Below are 14,379 nucleotides of genomic sequence, written 5' to 3' on the forward strand. Positions count from 1 at the left end.
AAGCCAACGTGGCCTCCACCTGGTCCGACACTGCCCTGGCTTCCAGGACATGTGCCAGGGGCTTCCCCTCCTTCCCAGCCCCTGTCCCTCACCTTCCAGAGACTTCCACACTGCCCCAGCCCAGCTTCCTCACCACCTCACTCCCACAGGCTCAGACAGACCTGCCACTGGTGCATTCCCACTTAAAACCAGAAAAAAAAACCAAACACCACCACAAACAAAAACACACAAAAAACCCAAACCCTAGAAATACTTTTGTCAGCATGTCAGACATACAAGTTGCTGGGATGTTGCCTTCCAAAGTCGTCAAAGTACAGTTGTGCTGTTGGCTCACAATTACAGTTGTACCCTTTACTGATTTTACACACTGCTTGAAGAAGTTACTTCTAAGGGCATAAATAAATGAATAAATAAATATTAATAAAACAGTAGCAAAAGGATGCCATGATTTTTCTCCATTTAAATTTGCACCATAATATTGGTGTATCACCTATTCTAGGTTTGATTTTATCTGGAGTTCCCTTTCCTCTCCCCTTCTGCAGCTGAGCAAACATCCAGTTAAACATTTGTGGTGGGAACAACGTGTGGCACACAGATAAACAGTGCTACAGGCAGTTGGCATTACCTCAGGTGAGATTTCATGTCCAGTCCAGATCTCACTTCAAGCTGGGATTTCCCAGCTATCTCCATGGCTTTAAAACTTGAACACTGCTTTCTTCCAAACTTCATGCACGGGCTAAATAGTGTACCATTTCAAAAATAACTTCCCCAACCAGCAGTTGCATCTGCCTGTTTATTTTATAGCCCTCAATGTTTTTTACCCATGATTTTGTCCAATTCCTCTTTGAACATACATGACATAAGTAGGGGCAGCAGTGTTTCATGGTGTCTCCACCAACCTCTCCACAGCCTCACAGGACACAAGAAGGCATGTTAGCTTTCCACCAGGCAGCAACATGAAATTGGTGACACACATGCTGCCATGCAGGCACCAAAGTTGAAGGTCCTGCAAAACCATACTCTTGTTCCCAGGTGACTACGTAGAGTTTTGAGGAAAGGACACCCACTGATTTCTCCAGGCAGCTTCTCTCATACGCCATGTGGAGCTCACCTCTCTGCTGCTCTGCCCTGCATAAGCCCAGCTGAGTTCTGCAGCTCTGAAGAATTGCCCACAGGGGTCTAGAGGAGCTGCTCCAAAATACAAAGTTCTTAGGTGTCAGTTCTCTTTTCCTAAGTAACAAGCAATAGGACAAGAGGAAATGGCCTCAAGTTGCATCAGGAGAGGCTGAGATTGGATATTAGGAAAAAAATATTCACCAAAAGGGTTGTCAAGCACTGGAATAGGCTACTTGGAGAAGCAGCTGAGCCACCACCCCTGGAGGTGTTTAAAAGTTGTGTGCGTGTGGCACTTAGGGACATGGTTTAGTGGGGAACTTGGCAGTGTTAGGTTTAGGGTTGAACCTGATGATCTTGAAGGTCTTTTCCAACCTAAATGATTCTAAGGAGTGAGTCAAAAGCAGGCCTGGTTTGCACTTTTGTTACAGACTTCTTTACTTGAAGGGGAAGTAGCAGGCAGACCCCACTCTAATTCTACCCAGCCTAGGGACAACAGTGGTATCTTGGATAGTTTATTCTTTTTGGTTGGTTTAGTTTGCTTCACCCTCCCACTTCTTTTTTCTTCAACCCTCAGATCTTCAGAAATGCAAATTTAAAGGCAAAAAATTTACTTCTTCCTCTCAGACGCAACCAACGCTTTTGACTATTCACAAGGGAAGAAAAAAAGTACCCTTCTCTCCTATCTATCCCACCTCAGAAGACAAATACACCCTCTGTTGTGTGGTCACATTTAGATTATGGTTTTACAGTCCTATTTTGTCCAATTCCAGATCTTTTACACAATATTTACTATGAGGCAACCACTAATAAAGGAGAAGAGAGAAGAAATCCCTCCATCAGAAGCTATCCAACTATTTTCAGTCCTGTTTAGGCAGAAAGAAAAAAACCCTATAAACAAAACACACTCTGTTTTATAGGAACCTACGCCCTCTAGGGAAAAACTGCTTTGCCAAAAGAATTCCCAACCAGTGCTAACCAGAGTTAATTACAACATGGCATTAAAAGGACAACTTCTTTTCAAATACTTAAGAGCATTGTGAAACAACCTCTGCCAAAATCAAAGGTCTGCTCTCTGCTGGGTTATTGTTCCAGGCTGTCTACAGACAGGAGTTATACTATTCTGACATCATTTTGCAAGTTCAGCGCCCAAAGCACATGCCTGTACTATAACATGGTCTTGACAGGACCTCACATTTCCACCCTAGTAAATCCTAAATAGTTTCCAGAAGTGCTGTGTAGAAAATACCCAAGAAGCATGCTGGGTAAGCAATTCAGATGATCACATGCTCTGGGATTCTTGCTGTCTCTGAAGAACTTCCATATGTCCAGTCCCTAACTGTAAGCAGGGCAAAAGGAAGAAAAAGTCTGATGCACAATTCTCTGATCTCCAGCACTGTCACAACTCTTGTTTTGGAGTTAATTACTTGATGCCAGGGCACCCAGATCCAGAAATAACAGTAGAATGAGAACTTCCAGGGAAATTGCTTGGACAAGATGAGACAACACGGAGAAGGCTCGAGGTTCCAAACAGCAGATAATGCTGGCAAGAGTCACACAATGGCCAAGGCCTGCCACTACGTTGATATATTGAGGATCTGGGACCCTGGGGGAGGTCTAGATCTAATACAGGTCTGGAGCAGCAGCATGATGGCCTCACGTAGGTGTAAACCAATAGTTCCTAACCTGGTAAACACTCACAGAAAAAAGAGCACTATCGAGATAACCCTGAGCTGCTGCCATTGCTCAAAGCAACATTGTGAAGGAATGGGAGTTACTAACATCTGGAGCCTGTAGGAGAGAAGGGAAATGCTCTCTGGTTTCCTGGAGATGGGACCTGTTGTGGTTACAGAAATACGTTTCTATATTTTCTGCTTAACTCTGCATTGTTGTGGACAGACATGTCACCTCATGATGCTGTTCCTTAGTGAGAGAGGTATAGGAAAGAAGACATCAGAGAGAAATTTAATTCAAGTGTGTGCAAATACCATCCTTGCAGGCTAAAGCAGGATTCTCCCCATTCAGATTCCATGCCTCTTAGAGCATCCATATACTACTTGGAGCCTTATCCTTCTTTTAAACCTCTGTTTTAAATGGGCGTAATATTTTGCCTGGAGAACTGAGAATACCTTTTCTCCAGATACAGAGATTTCAAAATTTCCTTAATCCCTCTCCACAAAAGCCAAACAGCACACACACACCCACCAGCCAATTGTATTATTAGGAGTTTAGAAGGGAGAAACCAGAAAATTCGTACCTATGAGAAGTAAGACTGTATGGCTAGGGTTACACAATCTACTTAGAAAGAAATTTCTCATGTTTGGCAGAAGAGATTCTTGCCACAAGGCAAGAAATTGCATGCACTCTACCAGCACATGCTTGCTAGAAACTGTTTATAATGGCTAAAGCACACTTCATAGCTTTACTAGCAACATTTTACTAATAGCTTTGGTTCACTAATGGCACAGCTTTTGTTAGGGACCTTTTGCCAGCTTGCTATTACTTGAAGACTTCCATGTTAGTAGATTTTACACTGACACAATTTTAGTGTCAACCTGGCTTAAGATGCCATTCAGAAATCCTGCCTGCTAACTGAGGTTTATTCTTTGTAATAAAAGGCCAAGGCTAGAGCCAAGAGTCTCAGAGGCTAATGGGTTAGAGCCAGACCATGAATAATTGAGGGTATGTTCTCCATTTATGGCACTGAGTGGCAGCAACTGGCTGTGAATACACATTTGTGGGACTCCCAGGGTTCTCAGGCTTTTCAGCAGTGAGCCCCTGTGGCTGCTGTTCCTCACCTTCCTCAACCAAGTCACAGAGTCTGAGACCATCACTTGCAGTCTATCCTTCAGCAGCCATAAATCAGACTTTTTCTGAAGTCTACCCAATTCAGCCTCAATTCCTGAGCAAAGCTGGCAGGGACCAGCCACACCACCACGTGTGGGAGAGTTACAGAGAAAAGAACAGCTGCCACATGTTACATTTGAGTATGTGCCATGCAGAAACCATCACAGGAAACAAGACGTATTGTGACCTATAGGCTTACCCATACCCACTCTAACTAATGCAATTCCTCTTCCCTTTCCAGGAGAAAAAAACACCTTGTGGGAAGAATTACAGCAGCTTCTGAGTTGCTCATGACCACACAGAATGAGGAATGTCACTGGTTCATTACTAGGGGCTTTGCTTGAAGCCACAGGGGGGTCACAATTATACTCTTGCAATATTAATTATTGGCCTGGGACAGCTATATAGCAGCTTATTGGTTATGTAAAAAATGCTTCCATGTGCTGAGCTACTGCAGGGGCTGGTGCTGTGGGTTTTGCTAAAGAAACACTGCAGCTCCCAAGCAGTCCGAGTGCTGTTCTGATTTCTGGTTCCAGCAGCGAACTTTTACCTCTGGAGATGAGCTGGGAGCCTTGCCCAAAGAGCAGCAGCAGGTGTCTTGCTCACGAAACATCTGAGGACTTTCTTCCTGGAATCCTTTTTTAGATTACCTTAATAAGCATCAAATGGCCCCTCATTCCTCCCATACTGACCACACAAAGGAACTGAGGATGGAGACAAACAGGAAAAAGATGGGCACAGCAAAAGAAGCAGCAGGAGAAGCTCCTTGTGCTATCTTCAACTTGCAGAACTACTTAGGGCAGAAACCTGGGAAGCAAGCATAACCCATATACAGTAGTGGAAGACATGCAACAACATATCCAACTGTGTGCTGTTCAAAGAAATGGAAGGGAAAATTATCTCTAAAAATGCCAAGCATGCAGCACAAATCATTTATGAGGAGCATACATTTGTAATTACAAGTTATTTTAGCTATCCTGCTGCCAGGGGTAACTAGGAGCAGAAGGAAGCGATCAGTGTCATCATCTCGTCCCCTAGGGACCAGCTGAGGCTGCTGATCCTGTAGTACCCGGGGCTGAGTTTTCTTGGTGGAACACCTCCCTCCAGTGGCCGAAGGCAAGTGGTTTCCACAGAGCTTGGGGAGCTCTGGGCAGTGGAAACCCAAGCTGGGGACAAGCAGCAGTCCTTACCTTCCCTCTTTTCTATTTCCACTTCCACATCAGGCTGAAGGAGAACCAGCAGTGCTCTTCCCTACCAAGCAGCCATCTGGTCAGGTTTGGCAGCTTTGCCGTGAAGTGTAGCCCTCTAAATCGTGAGGCTCTGTGAAAGCACTGCCACCTGATTAAAGCAGGGTGCTCTGGGAAACCAGCCAGAAAGAGGGGAGATCCCACATGGCCAAGAACCAAGCCCTCCTCAAGCACAGCCTAAAGGAACAAGGTGTAGTCACGGATCAGACAGATCATCACACCCTACTGTGGGTCCAGGATGCACTTAAGCACCTCTCGCTCCACACTTTGCTGGTCAGGGTAACTGAAGTCTTGATTTCGGACCAGCTGCCACCAGTGTTTGCAGGTAGTACTTCAGCTCCTTCTTCTCTACAAACTTCACTCTGTTTCTCAAACGTGTATGAGCACTTAGGTCATGCTTATCACGTCCTAAAGCAACAGCTCCAGACTCCATTAGCACACTAAAGTAGGTCCTCCTAAGGACAGCCATTTTAAATGGTCAGAAGCACTAACATAGAGCAGGACCTGTAGGACTTTCGGGATCCAGCTCATTTCTACTTCTCAACTGTTTAGCTGTGAGAGGCAAGAATATTCATACCATTGCTCTATGTAGCTTAAGAGCTTTTCAAACAGTCAAGGCCCGTTTTGTGGTGGCATAACCTACAAAGAATGGCTACCTCAGCTTTCTTCCTCCTCACAGTGGCAGGGCAGGGGCTGAGAAATCTTCTTTTAAAATAGCAGCCTGGGAGGCAATAGCCTACTGAAGGTGAGTAGGAACACGAAAAAAAATGACAAAGCTAAGCTAGCAAGAGCTGTATGCGCTGTGGGCATAGCAGCAAGCTTATGCTTTCTTAGAGTTAGTCCCTGAAGCTTATGACTTCATACAGTACAGACTGTACAGATTTGAAGCAACATCTTCAAACACAGAGATCACTTAGCTTAGGAGATAGCAGGTAAATCAAAGGAAGTACCACTCAGCTCACCCTAGGACAGACATACATCATATAACAAGGCAAAGTTTACTCTAGAATATAGCCTAGGAAAATTGTCACCTCCTACAGGGCAGTATCTTCACAGTCCACATTGATCTCACATGTAGGCCTCAGAGCAGATTTTGACAGGCCCTTTGCTACCCTGAACAAACAAGGTGTCAGTGATTCGCATGTAAGCAGAAGGGGGTGGAGAGGAAGGAAGTGCAAACCACTGCAATGCACACGTCATAGGCAGAGATTTTTTTTTAGCAAAGTCTTTATTACAGAAATATTCACCCTCTAGACTTTTATATCTGTACATGCATTTCTTCCAGTAGGAAGATGTTGCTAAAAACAGACAAAAAACAAAAAGGAAACCCAGAATGGGTTTTTACTTGCTGCTTGGCATGGGCGTGTGTAACTGAACAAGAATCTTACAAATAAGAACACATTAGAGAACAGACTTTGTGCTAAAAAAGCTAGCAAGCTTTACTGCTAAGAAGGGTGCCTTCTGCTATAGCAAAGGTCAGCTTCAAGGATCTGTGCAGGAGGGGGCAAGTGTCTCAAAAAAGCAAAGTCTTGTCAGATCTCCACGAAACACAGTTGCCCAGTTGTATCTACTCTTCCAAATCATTGCTGTGTCTAGAGATAAGGACAGAGCAGGGACCCACTGCTGGAGCCCTGATCCCCTGCACGAGCCTTTCTTCCCAGAAGGAAAACTAAGTAGGTAGCAAAGCCACCCTTTGAACTGCTACTAGGGTTATTCCTACCAGACCACCCCGACAAGAGACAGTCCTAGGACCACCGCTGTAAGGCAAAGGCTCTCTCCCCAAGTACCTTGTATGGGGTCTTGGCCAAGGACCATCCACTTCTCTCTCATATAGTTTCCTGCCCTCATGGTGATTACAGGCATGTGCAACTGCAAGAAACCTGTTGTGCCCAAGCCACCTCTAAAACCAAGGATTTGCATCCAGCTCCCTTTTCTAAGAAGCTGAGGCAGTTTTTCATATATTTCCTACTTCTGCTCTACATCACTCCTTGCTGCTGGTCATTGGCTGAATAGAGCAAACAGCCCGGCCATTAAATACAGAAGCCACCCAGCCTGCACGATTGCAGAACCAGCTACTTATCTGCTGCAGTGCTTACACTCAAGACAGCTCAGGATGCAGCCAGGGTTCCTAGCCACAGTGGAGTCAGAAGATTGGACAACAGAAATAAAAGCAACTTATCCTCGCATCCAAACTACAGAACCTAAACTGGGCACTGGTAGGAGTGATATCTTCAATACACAGCATCAGCAATCCAGTGAGATCCCTCCATGTTCATAGTTAAAAAATACAGCTAACAAATTTTATGTTCATAAAGGGGGCAGGGGAAGAATCAAGTTAATCATAACCTCTATAAAAGTTGGCAACCCTCAAATACAACCAGCGAAGCCAGCCTTTCTGAAGTGCCTCCAAGCTGACAGGAGCCAGCAAAGCAGTGCTGGGAGGGAGAGGAAGAAGTAAAGAGGCAAGTGGGAGAAACATGTAAGTGTCAAATCCAGGACCCAAGGGACACATTCCAGAAGCAGCTGAGCACCACCACCACCACAATCTGCCAGGCCACACTTGGAACAGGGAGGCTTGGCTCCCTCCTGGTGGCTTCTCATCACACTTGAAGAGCTCTGCTGAAGGCAAGGCATAGCTGATTCCAGAAGCAGAAGCAAATACGACAGTAGCGCTCAATGCTTCATATAAGAGCCTAGGCTGGAAGATGCACAGTAGGAGCTGAATCGGGTTAACTGCAAGGGAGGAGAAGGCCTATAAAGCACGACTAGTTACCACCACACGTCAGTGAAGTAGGTGAAGCTACTAAAGCACTGGAATCTGAACAGCAATCCTGGCTTGTGAGACAAAGAGATAGGACTTCTGGAGGTAGGGGAAAAGATATGTGGGAGGATAATGAGGGGAAAGAGGAGTATGTTAGGCCCAGTGGGTTTTAGAATAGAGATATGAATAATATTGTTTAACATGAAGCAGGCAGTAAAAGCATTGTCCCCTCAGGTTAATCGGTGTCTCATGTGATATGAGACAGTTAAGTTCAGCTTCTTGAAGTAGAAGTAATCCAGAGGCAGGATGCAGGTGGCCTAAGGGCCCTATTGCCAGAAGATCAGGCTGTATTGCAGCTCTAACAGTTCTTAGCAGAGTGGTATCAGAAATGAGATGTCACAGGAATAATGGTCAATGGTTGGATAGTCTGGGTATGAGGCAGGAATGTTCTGTTTGCTCCTTTCTCTGTGGTGCTGTAGCTCTGGAGTCTGTCAACTCAAGACTTGGGCACTTTGGTGTAGTCTTCGCTGTGTATGTTCTTGCAGAGTGAAATGGACAGTATCATCCCCAGCAGCTGGAATAAATAAGGAAGAATGGGAACAAAATCAGCAACCAGACAGATAATAACATGAGAAGAAAGGGTGGTGCAGGCGAGCATAATACAGTGGTCTCCTTTTAATGGCACCATACAAGTGAGCAGAGGTGATCCCCAATACAAGGAAAATGCAATAATCAGGATGACAAAAAATTTTGCTGCAAAAAGATGTGCCTTCATCTGCAATCTATGTTATGGCCTTTTTAAGGCACAAAAGGCACCTCACTAGTGTGATGTTGCTTTTCTCATTCTTCCTGGTTACAGATACAGTGAATTGCCAAGTGTGAGACACAGTGGCAGGAAACACAAGTAGACAGGGCTTCATCCAATTTTGAATCCAACCAATCAAAGCAGCAGTTCAGAGCTCCAGGTAGACACAACCAAGAGCTAGATCTGAACTGCCATTAAACCAGGTGCCTATTACTTGTACAAATAGTTTTACCTTTAAAAGAGTCTGCATGTTAAGAAAGTACCAGTTCACATCAGGGAGTGACTTACTTCTATAACAGCAACACCGGTGCAGACCCCAAGAATGACACCAAGGTTGTCCTTCAACCACTTCTCTACGCCATCCATACATCCCTATTGAGGAAACAAGGTCACAAGGGAAAGAAGGAAAATTCTAAATGTCTCAACACTGAAAATCCAGAACACATTTCCTTGTGCATACAGAGATTATCCCAGTTACTTGCTATACCAATTTTCACAGTAGCATTAGCAGAAAAGGGCAGGATCCCTGTCCCTCCTTTCCCCATTTCCACAGGTACTTCAAGCAATGCTGACAAGAAAACAGTGCTTGAAATAATTCCCAGAGGAACGAAGACAAGGCAACTTCAGTAGATGCTTCACAGGGCCCAGACATACCCACTCACCTGCTCATGAACAGGCCAGTCAGCATATGTTGCAGTGCCGTTGACAGGGACATCCAGATTACAGAAACCACTGTCTACCTGAAAGTCCTTGGAACTATTGGAGCAGGAGCAGGGATAGGCAGTCATGCTTTGGTTGATAAGAACCTTATTGTTTTCCCAGTCCTTTGCTCCACTCCAGCCACAGCAGGCGATCTAAGAGAGAGATCATCATGGTCTTACACTTTGCACTAGTAACATACTGCACATGAAAACAGGCAGTGGAGGTAACAGTACACAGGAGCTCTCCATGTAACAACAGTCAGACCATACAGTTGGCATCAATTAGTTATATTAGAACATCACCCTGGTTACCAGATGATAACCTAGGCATACGACCGTCCAGAAGACAGGGGCACTATTTTCCTACTAAAGAATCACTCTGCTAGCAGGACAAGTGTTAAAGTGCCAATTCCAGCAGACTTTGAGCATAGTAGACTATAATGTACACAGGCCATCCACAAAGTTCTATCGCACCAGTCAAAGCTAGAATATGAATCTTTCACACACCTTACCATGTGAGGCCTAGATTACTCAGATTTCAATGGGCCATGCAGCTTGGCATCAATTCTACAGAGTGTAACTGTGATCAGTTTTTTGCAAACTAAATACTAGCAAACCTCATTTTATCTCCAGGTGACAATGCTAAACAGAAGTAAAAGTACAAAACACATGTTGTTGGTGGGTCAGCTGTAGGAGGACAATTGTCCTATGTGACACATTTGAGAGATTTTTTTCAGTCCCTTCAGCTCATTGCCAGCAGATTGATTTGGTGAGGGAGAAGCAAGACAGGCAAGAGATTAATGTGTTGACAAGACATCCCCTGTATTCAAAGACATCTCAAAAGGATTAGCCCTAGTCTTCAACTAGCAATGCCATTTCCATAGGTTTAAATGCTAAAACTATTTTTTTTTTTGAGTAGCACCATTTTCTGAGAATGCACAAAGCAGGAACTTTTCATTTTCCAGTTCCCAACTGCAAGGTACCACTGATCTGAGCTGTAGCCCCCAAGGGACACCAGCAGCCACCGCACGATGGCATTGACATGCTGCCGAGCCCCAGCGAGCCACCATGAACTTGCGCCCACCTGGCTGCAGTTGCGACTGGCTGGAAGATGGGATGAGGAAAGTTTTCCATTCAAAGAAACATTTACATTCCTGTACAGCCACATGATAAAACTGCATTTGCTGGAGGGGAAAGCACATCAGGAAGTCCAGACAAGGCTAAGATTTTATCTTACGCATGGATCCCAGCACTTGCACAGTGGTACAGAGCAGAAATGCTATCAAACTTGATGTGGAAGTTTAGGGAAAATCCCCCTCTGCTCAGAAAGGAAACAATATTTCAGTCTGACATAAGAGACATGAGAGCAGAGCTACAAACAGCTGAACAGCCACATCAGGACAAGCATTTAATTTCTAAACAAGTTCTGAAGATCCAGCCTCCAGAAGGAACTACCTCCCTCAGGTTTGGGATTTAACTCCAAGACTGGTCTACAGAACACCCATACCCTTTCAAATGCTAACTCTAGTGTATGAGAGGAATCAGACTCCTAACACTTGGACTCCTCCACCTCTACAAAGCCGCCTTCTTTTATTTCAACATAAAAGAAAGGCTCAAGCAGGATCCCCTCTCCACAGTAGACTCAGCCTTCTCTTGAGTCCACTAGCAAGGAGATGCAACTACAGTGATAAAACATAACTAAATAATTCTCCTTCCGAGGATGAGAAATACAGCAAGTCAGTGTTTTGTAGACCAAAGAACAGACAGAAGAAAAATCCTATTACTTGTACTTACTACACACCAGTCCCATGCTGGGCATGTATTTAACTACAACAGCCAGTCAGCTCTCAAGCTTGTGGTTTGGCAGTAAACAGCTATCATAGCTCCAGTGTGCCTGAACACTGAACTAGTTGCTCAAGCACTGACCCTGATGTTCAAACAGAAACCATGGGTGGTTGGATGGCTGCCAAGAACGCGGACACTTGCGGTAGAGCCATCACAATAAGCAACACGCACCAAGTAGCAAGGCAGGCAGTGCTGCTGACTTGTGTGGCAATAAGAATAGGGACTTGACTTGCTACAAAAATAGCATGAACTGTGGCTTTTACATGTTAGTATTCTGAAGGCCCTTCAGACAAAGAGAAGTATTGGGGTGCCATTTGATAGGGCAAATACATTAGGCTACGCAGCCAATACTAGCTAGTTCTAATAGCCAGCATGCAGGAATGGTTCAGGGTCTTACCTAGGAATATCAAGCAAGACAGTTTTCTAGTATGCACGCAACAAACCTCACAGGCAACTTTGTAGATCAGCTAGATCAATATGCTACAGCCCTGTCCCTTGCAATTCCTGCTTCCCTGTCCTCAGCCTAGTCTAAAAGGCTATTTACTGCACTGACAAATAGCAACATCTGCCTCTTGCTGCCCTCTATGACTCACCTGTGTTTGCACATAGTCCCACGCATCTTGTAAATTCCTCTCATCATCATTCAAAGGGTCGTAATTTTCAATCAGAGTTCCGACTATGTGTGACAACTCGTCTTTCAGCTGGCAAGGAAAAAAGGCAGGAGAATTAAATTAGTTGATTCCTTGTAGTCTCTTCTTTGAGTCTTAGGGTACATAACACCCCTCTCTACCACCTGTGTTATTCCTGCTGTGGGTCGACCTTCCCCACAGTGCAGAAAAACAGGGGCTCATCATTGTGATGTGTGAAAACATTTTGCTTTGCTCTAGCTTCAGTAAATGGGTCTAGAGCAGAGGCAAACTGCAGATAGAGACTACAAGCCCTGAAAAAAAAAAAAAACAAAAACAAACCACACAACAAAAAAACAAACAAAAATGGAATGGAGAGTAGCTTTTGCCTAAACCTTCTCACATGCCCACAATACAGCTATGTTTAAGTTACAGCAAAAAGACGGCTAGAACCATGACTAAAATATTTGGAAAATTAGCATTTAATTGGCACACAAAGCAATGCTTAAAGGAAAAAAAAAACAACCAGGCACTTACAAATCCCCTAGACTGACCTGTAAATACCTTACTCTGCAGTCTTGTCTATGCTTTTGAGAGAAGGCAATAAATACAACCAAAAGGATGAAATACAGAATTGGTGTACCAAGATAAAGTCCCACTATGATGATCAGGTGGCATTTCTTGCTAAGAAAGTCTTTTTCCAGGCAGAAGTCAACCCAAGAAATCCACCCTAGTTTTCAATGTTGCATGGCCTGCTGCTGTGTAAGAGGGAAGTTATTCTAAGGAAAATGAGTTAATTCTGGGTCCCCATTTCCTCCACCAATCAGTTTCTTCTCAAGCTTATTAAGCAGATAGAAGACTGTTACTCAGGTTGCTCAGAAGTTGAGGGTTGGAATAGAGTCCTTTCTTTATTAAGTACAGCACTGTGCTTGTTACAGTGTTGATGGGAAGCACATTTGATACACAGAGAAGTTCAGAAGTATCAGACCGAGCAATCACGCATCCCCTTAAGGTCAGAATAGAAAGGAAAATAAAGTTAACTGACAAGAAACAAAAGTTGTTGAGTCCTGGTGCTATAATATATGGAGGACAACTGGAGATCTACCACAGAAAAACTTTGGACACTTGATGGCCACAAAACAAACAAAAAATCCTATAAGCTCTGGTGGCCGCGAGTGAGAACAAAAGGAGTCTTAGTATGCACCAGGAGACAGAGGAAAATAGTAAAACAATTGTTCAAAGCACAAACTGTATCTCTTCAGAAATGTTATATGCAGCTTTGGTCACTTAAAAAAAGCTAAGTGTAAAAAGTAACAAGTACAGATGAGGTGATATATACAGCCTCAGTCTTGAAGGGAAGGCAAAACAGCAGCTTTGCTATGCAATGCAACAGCCAAAGCACCAGCACTTCCCAGCAAGTCATTGCCCAGGCACAGAGAAGGGCAGCAAACGTGATGAGCCATAAGGAAACAGAACTGGGTATGGTTATCCTGGTAAGACACAGGCCTGAATGACTGCTGCCTGCCCCATATGAGACAGAGGTCAAAAATAAGTGCAAGCTGAAGGACAACACTACCTTAAACACTTGCAGGTAACATATTTCTAACCTTGTGCTATAAAAGAGACACTGGTCTAGAGTCTCAGTCACTGAAGTTCATTTCCACCACTCAGGGAAGGTCCGAGTCACTCTGCTCCTCTATGCAGCTGGGTTTCTGACATACAGTTGGTGGAAACTGCCCTTTTTCACCAGGCATTGACCAGCCTCTCCCCAGACTCCTACAACTGCTGCTTCTATAGTAAGACACGTGTACTACAACTATCTATCATTAACAGGCTTACCACAAACCTCAGGTGAATAAAATTATCCCTTCACCCCAATTCTTTATCCAGAGATATTTACACCACCTTTCAGTTTGATGAGAGGTGCAAGCTACCATCCAGCAGACTCCTTCACCTCCTTCCTCCCACCTCCTTCTGAAGCTTTTCTGTCCTGGTTTTGGTTGGGATAGAGTTAATTTTCTTCCTAGTAGCTGGTGTAGTGCTGGGGTTTTTTTTTATTGAGAATGAGAATAATGTTGATAATACACTGATGTTTCAGTTGTTGTTAAATAGTAAAGGATTTTTCGGCTTCTCACACCATACCAGGTGCACAAAAAGCTGGGAGTGGGCACAGCCAGGACAGCCGACCCAAACTGGCCAAAGAGATATTCCATACCATATGATGTCACACTCAGTATACTATTCTGGGGGAAGCTGGCCAGGGGAACTGCTGCTTGGGGACAGTCAATTACTTGGTGGTGAACAACTGCATTGTGCATCACTTGTTTTGTATATTCTTTTATTATTATTATTTTTTCTCTTCCTCTGCTGTCCTATTAAACTGTGTTTATCTCAAACTAGGAGTTTTACTTTTTTTTTTTTTTTTCCATTCTCC

The 14,379-nt window shown here is 44.2% G+C and overlaps 1 protein-coding gene across 2 annotated transcripts in view; it reads right to left on the reverse strand.

The window, feature by feature from the left end:
• Window positions 1-6,399: 6,399 nt before the first annotated feature.
• CD82 (CD82 molecule) overlaps window positions 6,400-14,379 on the reverse strand; it is a 42,273-nt gene continuing 34,293 nt past the window's right edge. For both annotated transcript variants that reach the window (XM_082058286.1, XM_082058287.1), the window contains exons 6-9: window positions 11,913-12,020; window positions 9,436-9,627; window positions 9,062-9,145; window positions 6,400-8,542 (exon numbers count right to left, since the gene is read on the reverse strand). In XM_082058286.1, the coding sequence (XP_081914412.1) occupies window positions 8,465-8,542; window positions 9,062-9,145; window positions 9,436-9,627; window positions 11,913-12,020 (462 nt within the window). In that variant the 3' untranslated portion in view covers window positions 6,400-8,464. The remainder of the gene's footprint in view (window positions 8,543-9,061; window positions 9,146-9,435; window positions 9,628-11,912; window positions 12,021-14,379) is intronic.

This window comes from Streptopelia decaocto (genome assembly GCF_964273445.1).
Source record: "Streptopelia decaocto genome assembly, chromosome: 7".
Taxonomy (NCBI): Eukaryota; Metazoa; Chordata; class Aves; order Columbiformes; family Columbidae; genus Streptopelia; species Streptopelia decaocto.